This window comes from Spea bombifrons, chromosome 2 (genome assembly GCF_027358695.1).
Source record: "Spea bombifrons isolate aSpeBom1 chromosome 2, aSpeBom1.2.pri, whole genome shotgun sequence".
Taxonomy (NCBI): Eukaryota; Metazoa; Chordata; class Amphibia; order Anura; family Pelobatidae; genus Spea; species Spea bombifrons.
In genome coordinates, this window is record NC_071088.1 from 112,016,936 (window position 1) to 112,031,129 (window position 14,194).

A 14,194-nucleotide genomic window follows, 5' to 3' on the forward strand; every position below is an offset into this window, starting at 1 on the left:
GCGGTGACGTAATGCTCCAAACCAATCAGAATGCTCTTTGGGGCCACACTAAAACCTAGCAACCGCCATGTTTGTAGGGGCGGAAGCGTTCACAGTAGGAGGCATAGCAAGTGTAAGCCATCATCCTGCTTGGGTTACTAGGCAGTAAGCGCGTTTCCGCTTGCACCGGAAGTGGAAGTGTTTCCTGGCGACCGGTGACAGGCGACGGTCTTAGCTGCAGGTAAGTGAACGAGACGGGAATTTGTCATGAAATCACAAGCCCTTCTTTTCTGAGAAAGGAAAGACAATCGCGTTTAAGATTATTACACAGATGACCAGATGCAAACCAAGATCATTACGTGTTTTAAGTTGTTTTTTTTACAGGCCTTCCCTATCGGTGTTCTCCAGCAGGCGGCATATTCTTAGCATTCACTGCTTTATCACTTTGTATTATGCGCCCATTCAACAACACTATTTAAAATCGTCTATATGCTAGCCTACGAAACTGCCCACCGATAGACCCCACCCCTTATATTCCTCTTATAGAAAGGGTATATGTGTTGTAGGCGTCAACAGACGTGACTGTAAATGTAGGTCTGATGATTTGGTGTTTTTCACACATACAGAAACACATTTACTTGCTGATCTCGGGCGGAAGCTCGTGCCTTAACTACTCATTCAATTGTAAACTCTTGATCGCAGAGCAGATAGTGTGATGGGTGGGGTTCTGTGACCCATACCTCCCAAGTGTCTCTCTTTAAAGAGATTCTGTCTTTGGGGCCTTCTACTAGGTGCTCAGAATGGCTGAGTGTATGATATTAAACAGTCGTACGTTAACAGCGGAAAAAGTCTTGCACTATTCTTCTAGTTGCCTTGGTTACGTAATTAGGTATCAGTAGGTCAAAAAAAACAATGGCATCCCCTCACCTCAAACTGCAGCCATCCGTCTTTGGCCATTTGTGACCTCAGAAATCCACTTGATTGTCCTGTCTAACCTGACCTTCACAGAGTGTTGGATGTCGCTCTGGATAGATACATTATGCTAAGGAAAACCCTGGCAGCGATGTTGTAGCTGCTAAAGTCACTACGTTGTTTCGGGTCACTTCGAAATGTCCTTGTTTTAGAAAGAAACACAAATTATGTCCATTAAAATAACATGAATTGGATCAGAAGTACAGCGTAGACGTTGTTAACGTGTAAATGCCTATTGTAGCTGAAAACGGCTGATTTTAATGGAATATATACATAGGCGTACAGAGGCTCTTTATAACTCCCATCACTCCTGTGTTCCAGCAGCACTGACTAGAGCTAGATCCTAATACATAAAGTACGTTTCCATGTACATTTTCATTATACTATGACATTTTACACTTTACATTCATTAGCTATGTAATTTTATTTCTATTTTTCCCATACATAATAAAATTATTATTTTTGGTTTAAAAAATACACAAGCGCGTCAAGCTCAGCCTTGCTGTTTATCCGGAAGATTTCCGGTTGTCCTTCAGAAGAGTCACTCTTGACTCCAACATCTGATTTTTCACCGGGTCAACAAGCTGTAACTAATCGTGTCTTTTATAGACAATTATATCCCCGTTTATACGTCTTTGCTAGAAGGATTCTCCAGCTCGTTTTTGATGGCCCAACCTCTCCGGGTAATGAATTCCACACTTTTAGGTGGAAATCCCTTTGTTTAAATCAGAATGGGTGCTATTAATGGACATGAAGCAGATGGTGTTGTCGCAGTACATATTTTTATAATGATATCATTTCCCTTCTAACACACCTTTTTTAAAGTGTAAACAAATACAAGTTTTCCAGATTTTCTTCATAAACTGTTCCATTCCCCTTATTAATTTTGTGCCCCGCATCTGCAGTTTTCAAGCACCATAATGTCCTTTTTAAGAATAAGTGCCCCAAAATGCACTGTTTATTTATGGTGGGGTCTTACCAGTGACACAAATTATATTTTCCTTACGTAATACCCTTTTTATATGTGACAATATCATACTAGCGATCGCAGCAGCTGACTGACATTGAACACCGTTGTGTACAATTATCCCCAAGTCCTTCGCATTTAGTGATTTCCTAATACATCACTACTTAAGGTATCATTTGTTCCAATAACATCATTAATTCATTTTCCCAGAATGCATACTTTGCATTTTTAACATTAAACCTCATTGGCCAAATATTGCAGCGAAGCAACATCTTATTCAGACTGTATTATTTCACCTAATTTTGTGTCATCTACAAACACCGATGCGTTGCTGTCAGTACCCATTCCAGTATCATTCATAAAGATATAGCAGCGTGCCGAGGATAGATCCCTGAGGAACGCCACTTGCCACTTTTGTCCGGTTGGTCCATTAACGACTCTCTGAACTCTCCTGCCCCATCTCTTATACAGTAACAGTTAATTGCACCATCATATTCCGTAGCGCAGTACCACAGGTATACGGGACATAACATGTGGAATATAATGGAACAATTTCTTTTACAGAAACAAGGGGTAAGGAGGGCGCTGCTCAAATGAGCTTACAATCCTGAATGTAATTAAGTCAGTCTGACACGATCTGTCCTTCACAAAACTGTATTGACTCGAATTAATGATGTTATTGGACAAATTGTATTCTTGAATATTATCTCTTTACAAGCTTTCAGATGTTCCCACCACGTATGTCAGGCTCACAGGTCTGTAATTACCTGGCTAGGGGTTTGATCCGTTGTTGAATATTGGTACCACTGTTTTACGTGAGTTTTTAGAGAAAATACTTGAAGATCAAAATCAATCATCTGGCAACTTCTTGGCTATAATTAATGTATTAAAAACTTTTTTGGGGTTTGTTCTTCTGTCATTGGCTATCAGTTTCTCATAGTCTACTTTAGGCATTCTAATTGCCCCTTTGACATTTTTGTTAGCTTCTTTGTAATTTATAAATGCTGCTGATCCCTTTCATCCCCAAGCTTTAAAAGCCATTCTCTTTTTTTCTTATTTCCTAACTGTTCTGTTAAGCCACGTTGGTTTTTATTTCCTTCGTTTCTATTTGTTACCCAAAGGGTCATGCTAGTTTGGGTATTAAAGGTGAATATTAGTTTGAAAATGTTCAACTTCATCCCAGTCAATTAGCTCATGGTATCCCGTTAACCTGTTGAAGTTGCCCTTCCGAAAATGCAACATACAAATGTGGAGAGTCTACTAGTTTGTTTTTGTGAATTAATCTCAAAGTGTCACCATGTTGCGGTCAATGTTCCCATGATGTAGAGCCCTGCGTGGGACTGTTTTCTTAATCCCGCTCCCACTGAATTTCTGACCATTACCGTCCACTCCCGCAATGTGTGTGTTCCACTCCCGCAACATGTGCCCTATCCCGCCCGCTCCCGCAAACATCATTCACAAACATTCATTCACGGATACTCATTCATTCCCTCAATCACTCATACTCGATCATACCAACTCCCCCACCCTCTTACTTGAACTGCAAATTTCCTGTGCACTCCCGCAAGGCTGCCTTCGCCCAGGGGTAGCAGGAATGGAGCAGAGTCATGTGACGCAATGTAAATTCACATGACCCGCTGGGTTCCTGGGCAGACCAAGAGAAGAGACGCTGTGTGCGAGCAACGCGAAGGCAGCCTTGCGGGAGTGCACGGGATTACTGGGACCTGCAGGCACAGTGACTGACCACCTGCTTCCGCTGCAACACCCGAAAAAACGCCCACACCAGCACGTTTTTAGACGGGACCTGCGGGACCCCCTTCCCGATGCAATCCTCTACCCTGATGCTTCCTTACTTGAATATTTGACAAAAGCTCTAAATTATTAGTTATCACCAGGTCCAGATAGACATCCTAGTTCGTATCTCCTCTAATTGCGACACAAAGTAAAATAAAATATAAAAATAATTTGTGATTTCTTTTTCAGAATGAATGTTGGGGTTGCTCACAGCGAGGTGAACCCCAACACCCGTGTACTAAACAGCCGGGGAATATGGCTGGCCTACATTATCCTGGTGGCCTTCCTACATATCATCCTCCTGAGTTTTCCATTTTTTAGTGTTCCTGTTGTGTGGACCCTGACGAATGTAATCCATAATCTGGTAAGTGATGTGTGTGAGTACTACTATCGCCTAGTTTATATTCACACGGAGCTGAGAACAAAATAAATTATACATTAAACCCAGAATGAATACTTAATGGGATACTCCAGCCTTTAAGGGTCCACCTTTAACCCCTTAATGACAAGACTGTTTCTTTGTCATAGTATACTTTGGGACAATGGCTCTTCATTTTTCAGTGTTGCTGTTTAGCTGTACTTTTCTTCGTTCTTACTTTGTGCTCCCACACATATTATATATAGTTTTTTTCAGGACATGCAGGGCTTTCTTTAGATACCATTATTTTAATCACATCATCTAATTTACTATAAAAAAAATATGATATCGAGGCATGTCAGCAACACTGACAATTATGCTTAGGAAGCGATGGCTGATCGCTTTCTAAGCACTGTTTTAGCCAGCCGCCATCTTTGATGATCGGTTTGGCGGTGGCCATTTTTTTTTCGGGGGAGGGCTTTCCTCCCATGATCCACGGCCAGCCTCATTCGGCGAAGCTGCCGATCGCGGTGAAAGCTCCACTGGTATGCAGGTATTAAACAGCAGCCCGTCTATGTACGGACTCTGTCACCAATGCAGTGCATTGTGACCTCGTACATGTACGGGCTTTGTCGTGAAGGGGTTAAATTATAATTTTCTCCACCTTGCAAATGTATGGAGGGATGTATTCAGATGTATTCAGTCCAGCGCATTCATTGGTGGGGCCGTATGGGACACTCGACTTTAATTCAAGTATTACAGATGAAATCATAAAGGCCGTGTAGTTTTTTTTGTCACCATAAATATTTTATTTCCCTGAAGATTGATAAATTTAGACATTTAACATGTACAGGACAGCCAAATACAGCTTTTCCTCTGTTGTGGATATGGGAAAGGAACGTTCTCTGTGGCATATGTGCTTACCTGGGGCAGAAGTCACGTGCCACCGCTCATGCACACACACACTTGTTTTCCTTCAGATTATGTATCTGTTCCTGCACACGGTGAAAGGTACACCTTTCGAGACTCCTGACCAGGGTAAGGCAAGACTCCTGACTCACTGGGAGCAGATGGACTATGGCCTCCAGTTTACCTCATCGCGGAAGTTCCTCACTATAACGCCTATAGTTCTGTAAGTCTTATTTTGTACGCAGCTGTTATAATAGCAAGTAAAACTAGTCTTTTTCTCTTTTGAACTAAACAATACTGTGCAATTTCTTAAAGGTCATTATACATCTTAGAAGGTAAACCGCTGTCTGAACTAATAATGTTACAGAGCAGTTCTAGAGATCCCACGTGATGCAAAGCCTGCAGAGGTTTTATTGGCCTCACTTAATAATGTTCTCCTACTTTTCATAAAATATAGCTTAAAAATACAGCAGATGTATTAATGCATGATACTGTATATGCAGTTTTTGTCTGTTATCTGAATGTGTCATATATATATATATATATATATATATATATCACTATTTTTTTTTCTTTTTATCAGATATCTTCTTGCCAGTTTTTACACAAAGTATGACGCTGTCCATTTCTTCATAAATACAACGTCGCTGCTCAGTGTTCTCCTTCCCAAGCTCCCACAATTTCATGGTGTCAGGATATTTGGGATAAACAAGTACTGAAGAACGCTGTATATCTCCTCTACAACATCGTGTGTTTTTGGACAATGAGAACATCTGTCTGCTGCCAACGGCTCCTTTTAAAATTGATGCTCTGCAGAGGACTGATTGGCAGAAATTAACAGGCCATATCTCACAACCATTCAACCACCTAAAAGCATCCAGTTCTCCTTGGCACCAAAGATTTAGCAGGGAAACGTCTTAATGTACCCCTCTGACGTAAAGGAGGATGGTGGATCAGAGCTTTATAAACATCACATAATGAGTTATGCACTGTATCCCGGCATGGAAATTTCATTCTGCCATCACAGCTCCCCATCACATGTGGACCATGACATTTGCCTTTAAAACCCCCCTAGTCAAACAGGATGGCCAAGTTCATTTTTGTATACTTTTCAAACTGTACACCGGTGTCTGTACTAAATGAAGTACTTTAGTAAACAAACAGTGTATTGTAGTAAGATGATTTATACCATTTCATAGCATTAATTATCATCAGGAGGGCCAGCCTTGCCGTATGTCTCTTCTGCAACGTGTATTAACCAATCTAATGGTCATTGCGACTATAGAAGGCTAGACCCCAGAGAACTTTTCCTGCCAGACGGGCTGAGTTGTCCTTGCTTAGTTAGATCAACATTGCGGCTTTTCAGAAATAAACTATACAGTGTGATTTCAGCCCTCACGCGGACTGGCACTACATAGTTTTATTTTCTTTAAGCTATTTTACAAAAAATATTTCAGAACGTAATCTTTTTAATCTATACGTTGAGGTTACTAATAAGGTTTATGTTGGCTTAACTTATTAAAGTAGACCGGTCATCTAAAAACAAATTAAATGAACGAGTAACACCGAAACATGCGATGTTTCTAATCGACCAATGTATGCCATCATTTAGCATTTCAGCAGCATCATTTCCTCCTGTCTGTGCTATTATTTTAGCACCAATAGTACATGGATTTATTGGGTGGCGGTTGTGATATAGTTAACAAATTAAACTTTTGGTAAGGGTATTAATGAAGTCACTTGCAGGCGTATAGGTTTTAAAAATGGAATTTGTTTTATATTTCACAGCAAGCTTTAAGAAAACTTAAATGATCCAAGATTTTAAACCCTTGAACTGGAGGTGATAATACATGAGCAGTACATCATTCTCCAAGCTGCCAGCTTCCTTAGTTTTGCTTATTAATGTAATAAAATTCCCAGCCAAGGGGAGTATCTGTCTGTTTTGTAGCCCCTATAGATATTTTCTATGACTTCATCAACACAATTAAAAGGATGTTAGCGGCTGAATTGCTCAGCGAGGTTGATGTAAGAGAGGATATCGGGGACTAAGAGCTGGGCAAAGGAGTGCCTTATGGAATAATAAAAAGCCGATCATCTGTTCATCGTGACCTGCGAAGGAGTAATATGTGCCAGTATACGCATTTTGTGCTGCAAGGGCCACACATGTCTTTGCATGTGGTGTGAATGTTTTGTGTGTTCCAAAATGATTTAAATATATTCATAAGGCATTGTGAAGTATGCGTGTGATTTAAAAGCTATTGTTTCCTGTGATCCGTGACAGTATATACGTGGAGAATGACTAGGTATTCAAATAAAGGGAACAAGCTCAGTGCATACTTTTCTCTTTTGATTATTTAATAATCACTCATTATGGAATGTATATCCCCTCATAACACCCTGTCCGGTTTGTGAAGCATACAGAGATATGTTGTCAGTACTAAATAATCTAATTGGTACAAACCATGCAAAAAATCCTCATCCACACAGATTCTCCAAAAAAAGAAAAGACACAGGTTAGTAATGTTTAGTGACTTTAAGCCTAAAGGGACACTCCAGCCAGCGTGTTTTTAGCTGCGTGCTTGCTGTAAGTATTCACGGTGCTCCTTTCCCGCATGAAAATCCCCTCGTGCGTTTGCCCCAAATCTCCCAGCTCACGGTAAACTTACTGCCGCTTGGCTACAGTTCTGGCACGGTAACCGCAGCGGGCTGATTCAATGGGATCACTTTCCTGCTTCGAACAGCCAATCAGTGGCAAGAATTGTCAGAACACAGGAGGGCTGCAGCTTCCAGCTCAGGTAAAGTTTTTGTTCTTTTCATTTTGAAGCATGCATATTAGAGTCCTTTTATATGCATCCTTCTTTAGTGGTGGTGTCAGGCATGTTAAACTGTCCCTTTAAACATTCTTGGAGATAGAGCACCACTACATACTAGAAGGAGTTGCCAAAACTGAAATCATTGTTAATCATGCATATCGATGTAGATGAGGACATCATCAGTGTCTTGGATGTTCAACTTTGTAACTAGGAATTAAAACCCCCCGCAGTTACAAACTGCACAGGCCGTGGGATGTTGTTACAACTCCCCAGGTATCTCTGGACGTGTACATTTCTAGACTGCTTCACCAGTACCACCAGAAAAGCAGGTTTTAGGCTACCCCAACACACAGACAACCCTTCATTGACTGATGCACCTCCACGTGTAAGGATATCAACAGACATAACATTAGACGTTCCATTATAAAACATGGAAAAGGCTCTCAGCAATCAAACCTGTATTTCTCTTTTTGGAAGCATCTCACAGAGTAAGAATTACTGTCGTGTGGTCCGAGGAAACACTGTGCCGATTACATGATGAAAATGCCGTCTGCACCAGTTTCCTCTTTGTCTGAGAACGATCTTGTTTATTTCCGGACACCGCTAGCTTTCACAGGACGGTTGTGTGTAGTATGACTAAATTGTTGTCAGAATGATCTGCTCGCATTACTATGCATACACGCAAACACAGAGATACGCTACAATCCTCTCTCCTTATTTTCAATAAATAACATTGTCTTTTCATGTACTCTTCACACATACTGTGCCTAGAAATACTCATAGATAATGACAGTAAGCCATTTAAACATGCAATTCCAAAAACAAAGAAATGCACCAAGTCATGACATTTTAAAGCATAAAATGTTTAATTTACCAAAATGTGATACAAGGCTATTTTAACTGCTCAGTCCTGAGGCTCATACTTAAAGCCACCGTTCTCAGATGTGTAAGCAATAGTAATATCTTGCAACTCATTTGATATTGGAAAAATTATTATTTAACTTTCCGTCGGCTGACTCGGCACCCAGCAGCATGAAGAATTTATTTTTCCGCTGGCCCACAGAAAGCCCCAGTTTGACCAGCTCTGTCGAACAATCCAAAACCATGGGCCCCAGGGCTGAAAGGTATCATAAAAGTAGACTTGTATAAATCAAGAAATATAAAATATTCAGAGAGGAAATATATATTGGTAAAACTGATTGTCCTAAACACTGTTCCTGACAAAATGTACTGTTGGATTTAGAACCGATTGGTCAACTTCTGAACAGTATTGTCAAGCTGGCCACGAGGCCGGAGACTCCCTCAAATACTGTCACAAAAAAAGCTCGGGACGGCTTTGACACTTGCGTTGCTTGAGTACGCACTGGAACGCACATCAGGCTGGACAGTTAGCAGTACTGAAAAAGTTTAAAATCGATAACCCAGAGCACTTTGATAAAACAGGACAGACATCAGAGGTTCCAGTGAACTGCAGCATTGAACTGGCAGAGGTCAGCAGAGATGTTAAAACAGTATAGCAAAGTTCCTGCATATGAATCCTGAGGCATATTGTATTCCACGTCCACGGTCATTTAGAGAGAGAAAAAAATAGTCCTTACTGTAGGCGACCTATTAACGTGTAGTCCCTGCTCCCAATCACGATGGACAAGAAAACAGTGGCCAACCACAATTTTATAATCTGATTAAATTAGGACGAGTTGCACCCTGTAAGATTGGGAAATAATGTTATGAGAACACAAACTGAAAGCGAAACTATAATACATTTCTCTTTTAAAAACATCACATATATATGGAGAAAGCCAGGAGCATCAAAAGAAAAACTGCAAAGAAAGGGAATGCTGAAGGGCTGATAAGGAAACACGCCTGTTCTGACACAGACATTGCCTCACATTATGTGCTTGGGCAAAAAGGCCAGCTTCTTTCACCTTAATTCTGTGACCAATGATATCCATTAAAGAAAAAGCAGGATATAAACTGAGTGTAAAGACAGTCGCACTCTAGCTGGAAACCCACAAGCAGCACAAGCCCACAACAAACGATCGATGCGTCCATGTAGAAGTTAATTTTACATTCAAGGTTGCATCTGATCCCCGGCTGGGATGGTTGGTGGTCATATCTCACATGCATAAGCTTGGTTTTTTTTTCAGATCCAGAAAAGGTGTACATCTTTGGTATGAAGAGATTATAAGGACTATATAGAAAGCAAGGAAATATTCTCCTTTTCACGTTATAGGGGTTTAGATAGAAATTTTGCTGGTCCCTCACAGAAGCAAGGTGTATCGCAAATAAAAGAAGACTGGCTCAACCAGTTTTGTTTTTTTAAGCCCTTGGTAGCTTAGTCCAACCTTTTGCAATCTGATTTGAAACAAGTGAAGGAGGGGAGAAGAAAAAAACTGCAGAGATTTGATTAATAAGCCCTGGTCGATCAGAATGCAGGCTGCAGAAGTGACATCCGTAGCTCACCCACTTGCCACTCACTGGATTAAAGCCAAGGTCCTGGTTCATCTCTGCAGCGGACGTCTGACTTTCTTCTTACGTTTGGATTTTGTGTCACTTCTGGGAGCACTTTCTGGTTTAGGTGGTCCAGAGGGGGATTGTGCTCCCTGTGGGGGCTGCTGTGAAGTGTTGAAAATATCTCTGTTGGGCATCTGACCTGGAGACCCTTGGAATATTCTGTTCAAGATGTTTTGCAGATCAGCAACAGAGGTCGGACTGCTTTCTGAGGGAGCCCTGGAGCAGAGTAATAATAAAATACTCAAATCAGCAACTCACTTACTTTAAAACCTTTAAAACCTAGTTTACCGATAATTTCTAGCGCTGCACAACCCTGCCGATAATTCCATTGAAAAGTATTACAAACCAATAATTGCTCTTGTAGCCAATATTGTTTGTATTGAAAACAAAAATACTGACAATCTGTTGAGAAATGTGTAGACATGGGAAGGCCTGGAATAAAGAAAAAAAGTTTTCCCCTAGTTTTTTTTTTGTTTTTTTTTTCCGGAAAAGCGTGGGATATATGTTTATGACATGGTATACAAACTACATAACAGGAAGACCTTCATGAAAGACTTCTGACACGTTATGTAAAGTCTCAGATCATTCCAAGTTTTCTCACCTGAAGACAAGCAAATCCTGGAATACAATTCAAATACTGAAAATGTAATTCGCAAAGCAGCGCTGTACCATATATGCATAAATAACTTGCGCATGCCAACGTCCTGATGAGCATTACGATACACGATACTTCTACTCAAGTGTGAGTAGCCATGATAATGATATGATGGGGAGAGGTCCACTTCCATAAAACTCTGTTTTGGGAGACATCACATTCTCATATTTCTACCAGTCCAACTGATTTTGGAGTGAATAAGCAAAGATTATTTGGTTATTCACTCCATATTTGTCTACGGGAATTGAGTTTACATGTCACAAGCCAGAGGTTATGGGGCTAAATAAACTTAACATAGAAATATTTAAAAGGTTCCTTGTGGCTTTGTTTTGTTTTTTTTAAAAAAACAAATTTGTCTTTTGTTCACACTATAGTATGAGATTGTCTATCCAAACCTTCGTCGTGCTGGGTTGGTGGGATTCCTTGAGCCAAATGAGATGTGATAGGGGACACGGTGAGTATCTGGTGAAATTCCAACTCGCTGGCATCCTGCCCATTCTACAGAAAAGTGTAAAATAAGAGAAAAAAGCATAGCTCTTGAGGCATTTGTTAAATTTCCAATATCATCTTAATGTGAGATACAAACAGCATAAAATCTATTTGAGACAACATCGCAGACAGCTTGCACACTTTCTGTGGTGTTAATGACTTTGGGCTAGACTCACAGGCTACACGACTGGTAACAGCTGTCCTCACACTAAAAGGTGCCTTTACTCTCTCCTAATTTTATTTATTGATTTCAATGTCTCACTGCACTTCCTTACCCGTTATGTCAAAGACTTTCCCTTGCATCATGGCAAAGTATGTTATTTTCAGTCCAAGCATACTGGATTCTGCCCAAAAGTCTCCCTCCTCTGCTGGGTGCATCTTTCCACAGTCTGCGCAGTAGCGTGCATTTGCAGGATCCCGGTCCATTTCAAATCTCCTATCGATGACAGTGGGATTGTTTAGCCAGATATAGTGTTTCAGGTTCGAAGGGCCTTTATTATGCAGGCCTGTCACTTCCAGATCAAGACTGAGCACACAAGGGGCATTAATATATATATATATATATATATATATATATATATATATATATATATATATACATACATATACATACATACAGTTTACCCATTGTATAGCACAGCAGAGTATGCTAGTATAAATTAAACATTTAAATGGAAATCTAGGGTTTTACTTAATGTTGACTTTAAAAAGGAAATTTTGTAAAGAACCTTAAGGATAAAGACAAATTTATTGAGGCAGCTTGTTTCACTTGTGTTTATTTTTAGTCCTGTTTGAAATGCGCACCCCTGTCACACATACAAATCTCTCATCTCATTTTATACTTGAACACCTGTTCATACCTTACATTTAATCTTCTGCTGTCAACACATGTACATGGGCTGACAATTAGCTGCAAAATACTCTTCAGCATTGAGTCTTGTGGGAGAAGTCGGGGGATGGGGGACAAAAGCGCAAATAAAAATTACCTGTAATTTTAGCCTTGTAACCCTAAATATGACTAGCAAGCCTCCCATAACTAATGGCATTTACATTTTAAAATAACAGAATATCAAATATCAAGAGCTGCTCATCAATCAGGCCAAAACTATTAATGACATGTTACTATCAGAAAAAAAGAAATCCTTGGGACTTTGGTTAGTGAGGTCTGAACCCAGGAGGCGTCTCCTGGTGACCACGCCGTACCTGTGTTTTCCCTGACACTTGCTACACATCATGCTGTTCATAGCCTCTTTCAGGTCATCCTGCAGCTTAGTGAGGAACTCATTCATTGACTTGGCAAGCTCACTTTCTGACATCTTTTTCCTGCAAGGATAAAAAAAAAATAACGACAACAATAATATGAACCTCAAGATTGTAAGCTTGCGAGCCGGGCTCTCTCCACCAAATGTATCGGTTTGTCTTAGTCTCTCAATTCTAGTCTTGTCATACCCCTTGAATATATGTATCGTAAGAAGCGCCACGTAAAGTGTTGTCGCTATATAAATAAAAGATAATAATAAATAAGAACACTGTGGAAGCTTCTTCTAGAAATTCAACAAGAATAAATGTTGCCTAGGCACCTGGGAAAAAAAATATTGGTTTATATGAAAAAAATTCAAAAACTTCTTGTGGCATTTTAACAGTTTTATCCTAGATTTGCTGCTTTTGGGACTAATCTTTACTTAAACTCCATAAAGCTCTTTTACTCACATTTCATATTCCTTGCGTTTCTCAGGGTTGCTCACGGTGTCCCATGCTGCACGTAATACCTTGAATGCTTCTTCAGCTCGAGGGTGGTTATTCTTGTCTGGATGAACCTATTAAGATTTAGAAAAACTGTTCTCTTTTGCTCTTTATACAATTTTCTGTGCTGTGAACACATGATATTTTGAAACGGCACTAATAGTTTTTCACTATAATTTGTATAAATGTTCTTAGCAAACTTTGAACATTTTAATTAGCAGTTTAAAGAACATATCAAGGCATTCATTCACATAGCTGAACTTCTATTACTTCTATAGCTCAGATGTGACCGTTAGTGAATTAAAGGCATATTCTTGCCATTCTTCTCCCCCTCTTTAATTTTCCCATCAACATTAGTTCTGCCATCACATTTCCTCATTACAGTCAACATAAAAACTCTTCATTCCCCACAAGTTTCACTTGAGTACCCCGTTCATGGCCCGTATTTGATGTCAGCTAATATTCTACAAATTACATTTAATTTACCGTTACGTTAAATTTTACCCAATGCCGTGAATCGCAACCTTACAGGTTTGTGTTACAAATTGCGCGATTTCATACTGACAAAAAGAAAATGTTTACAGGCACTTAAAAAAATAAAACGGCAAAACTTATTTTGAGCTGTTTGAGGGTCAGGATTTTTTCCTTGTGGGAGGTAGGCCTATTTTTAATGTTTTGCTATAGTTTGCACTTTACCTAGAGAAATCTATGTATTTTTCAGGTGTGGTTAAGCTGTTCATAGAAACGTTAAGGGAAACTGTGCATCCGATCATAATCATCCATAATCGTATAACCCCCTCCACTAAATCAAAGGACTTTCCACAATAACTTGTGTGACTAGTGACACCACTTCTACTCTGTCTGCATGATCCAATGGATCTGCTAGAGAACTAATCTGCAAATAGACAGAAAACCTCTCACTTACTAATACAGCCAGCTGACGATATGCTTTCTTGAGCTCTGTGTCCGATGCCTTCACATCTACATCCAAGACCTGAAAT

At 40.0% G+C, this 14,194-nt stretch overlaps 2 protein-coding genes across 2 annotated transcripts in view; one reads left to right on the forward strand and one right to left on the reverse strand.

The window, feature by feature from the left end:
* Positions 1-84: 84 nt before the first annotated feature.
* ORMDL2 (ORMDL sphingolipid biosynthesis regulator 2) lies at positions 85-6,140 on the forward strand. The gene is made up of 4 exons (XM_053455649.1): positions 85-220; positions 3,902-4,076; positions 5,051-5,202; positions 5,563-6,140. Exons 2-4 carry the CDS (start codon positions 3,903-3,905, stop codon positions 5,696-5,698), a joined length of 462 nt encoding a protein of 153 aa, XP_053311624.1. The 5' UTR covers positions 85-220; position 3,902; the 3' UTR covers positions 5,699-6,140.
* Positions 6,141-9,609: 3,469 nt separating this feature from the next.
* Positions 9,610-14,194, reverse strand: part of DNAJC14 (DnaJ heat shock protein family (Hsp40) member C14) — an 11,601-nt gene continuing 7,016 nt past the window's right edge. The window contains exons 2-7 of the mRNA XM_053455650.1: positions 14,119-14,194; positions 13,161-13,267; positions 12,654-12,773; positions 11,726-11,886; positions 11,357-11,459; positions 9,610-10,522 (exon numbers count right to left, since the gene is read on the reverse strand). The exon at positions 14,119-14,194 is cut by the window's right edge and continues 1,422 nt beyond it. Of these exons, the coding sequence (XP_053311625.1) occupies positions 10,294-10,522; positions 11,357-11,459; positions 11,726-11,886; positions 12,654-12,773; positions 13,161-13,267; positions 14,119-14,194 (796 nt within the window). The 3' untranslated portion in view covers positions 9,610-10,293. The remainder of the gene's footprint in view (positions 10,523-11,356; positions 11,460-11,725; positions 11,887-12,653; positions 12,774-13,160; positions 13,268-14,118) is intronic.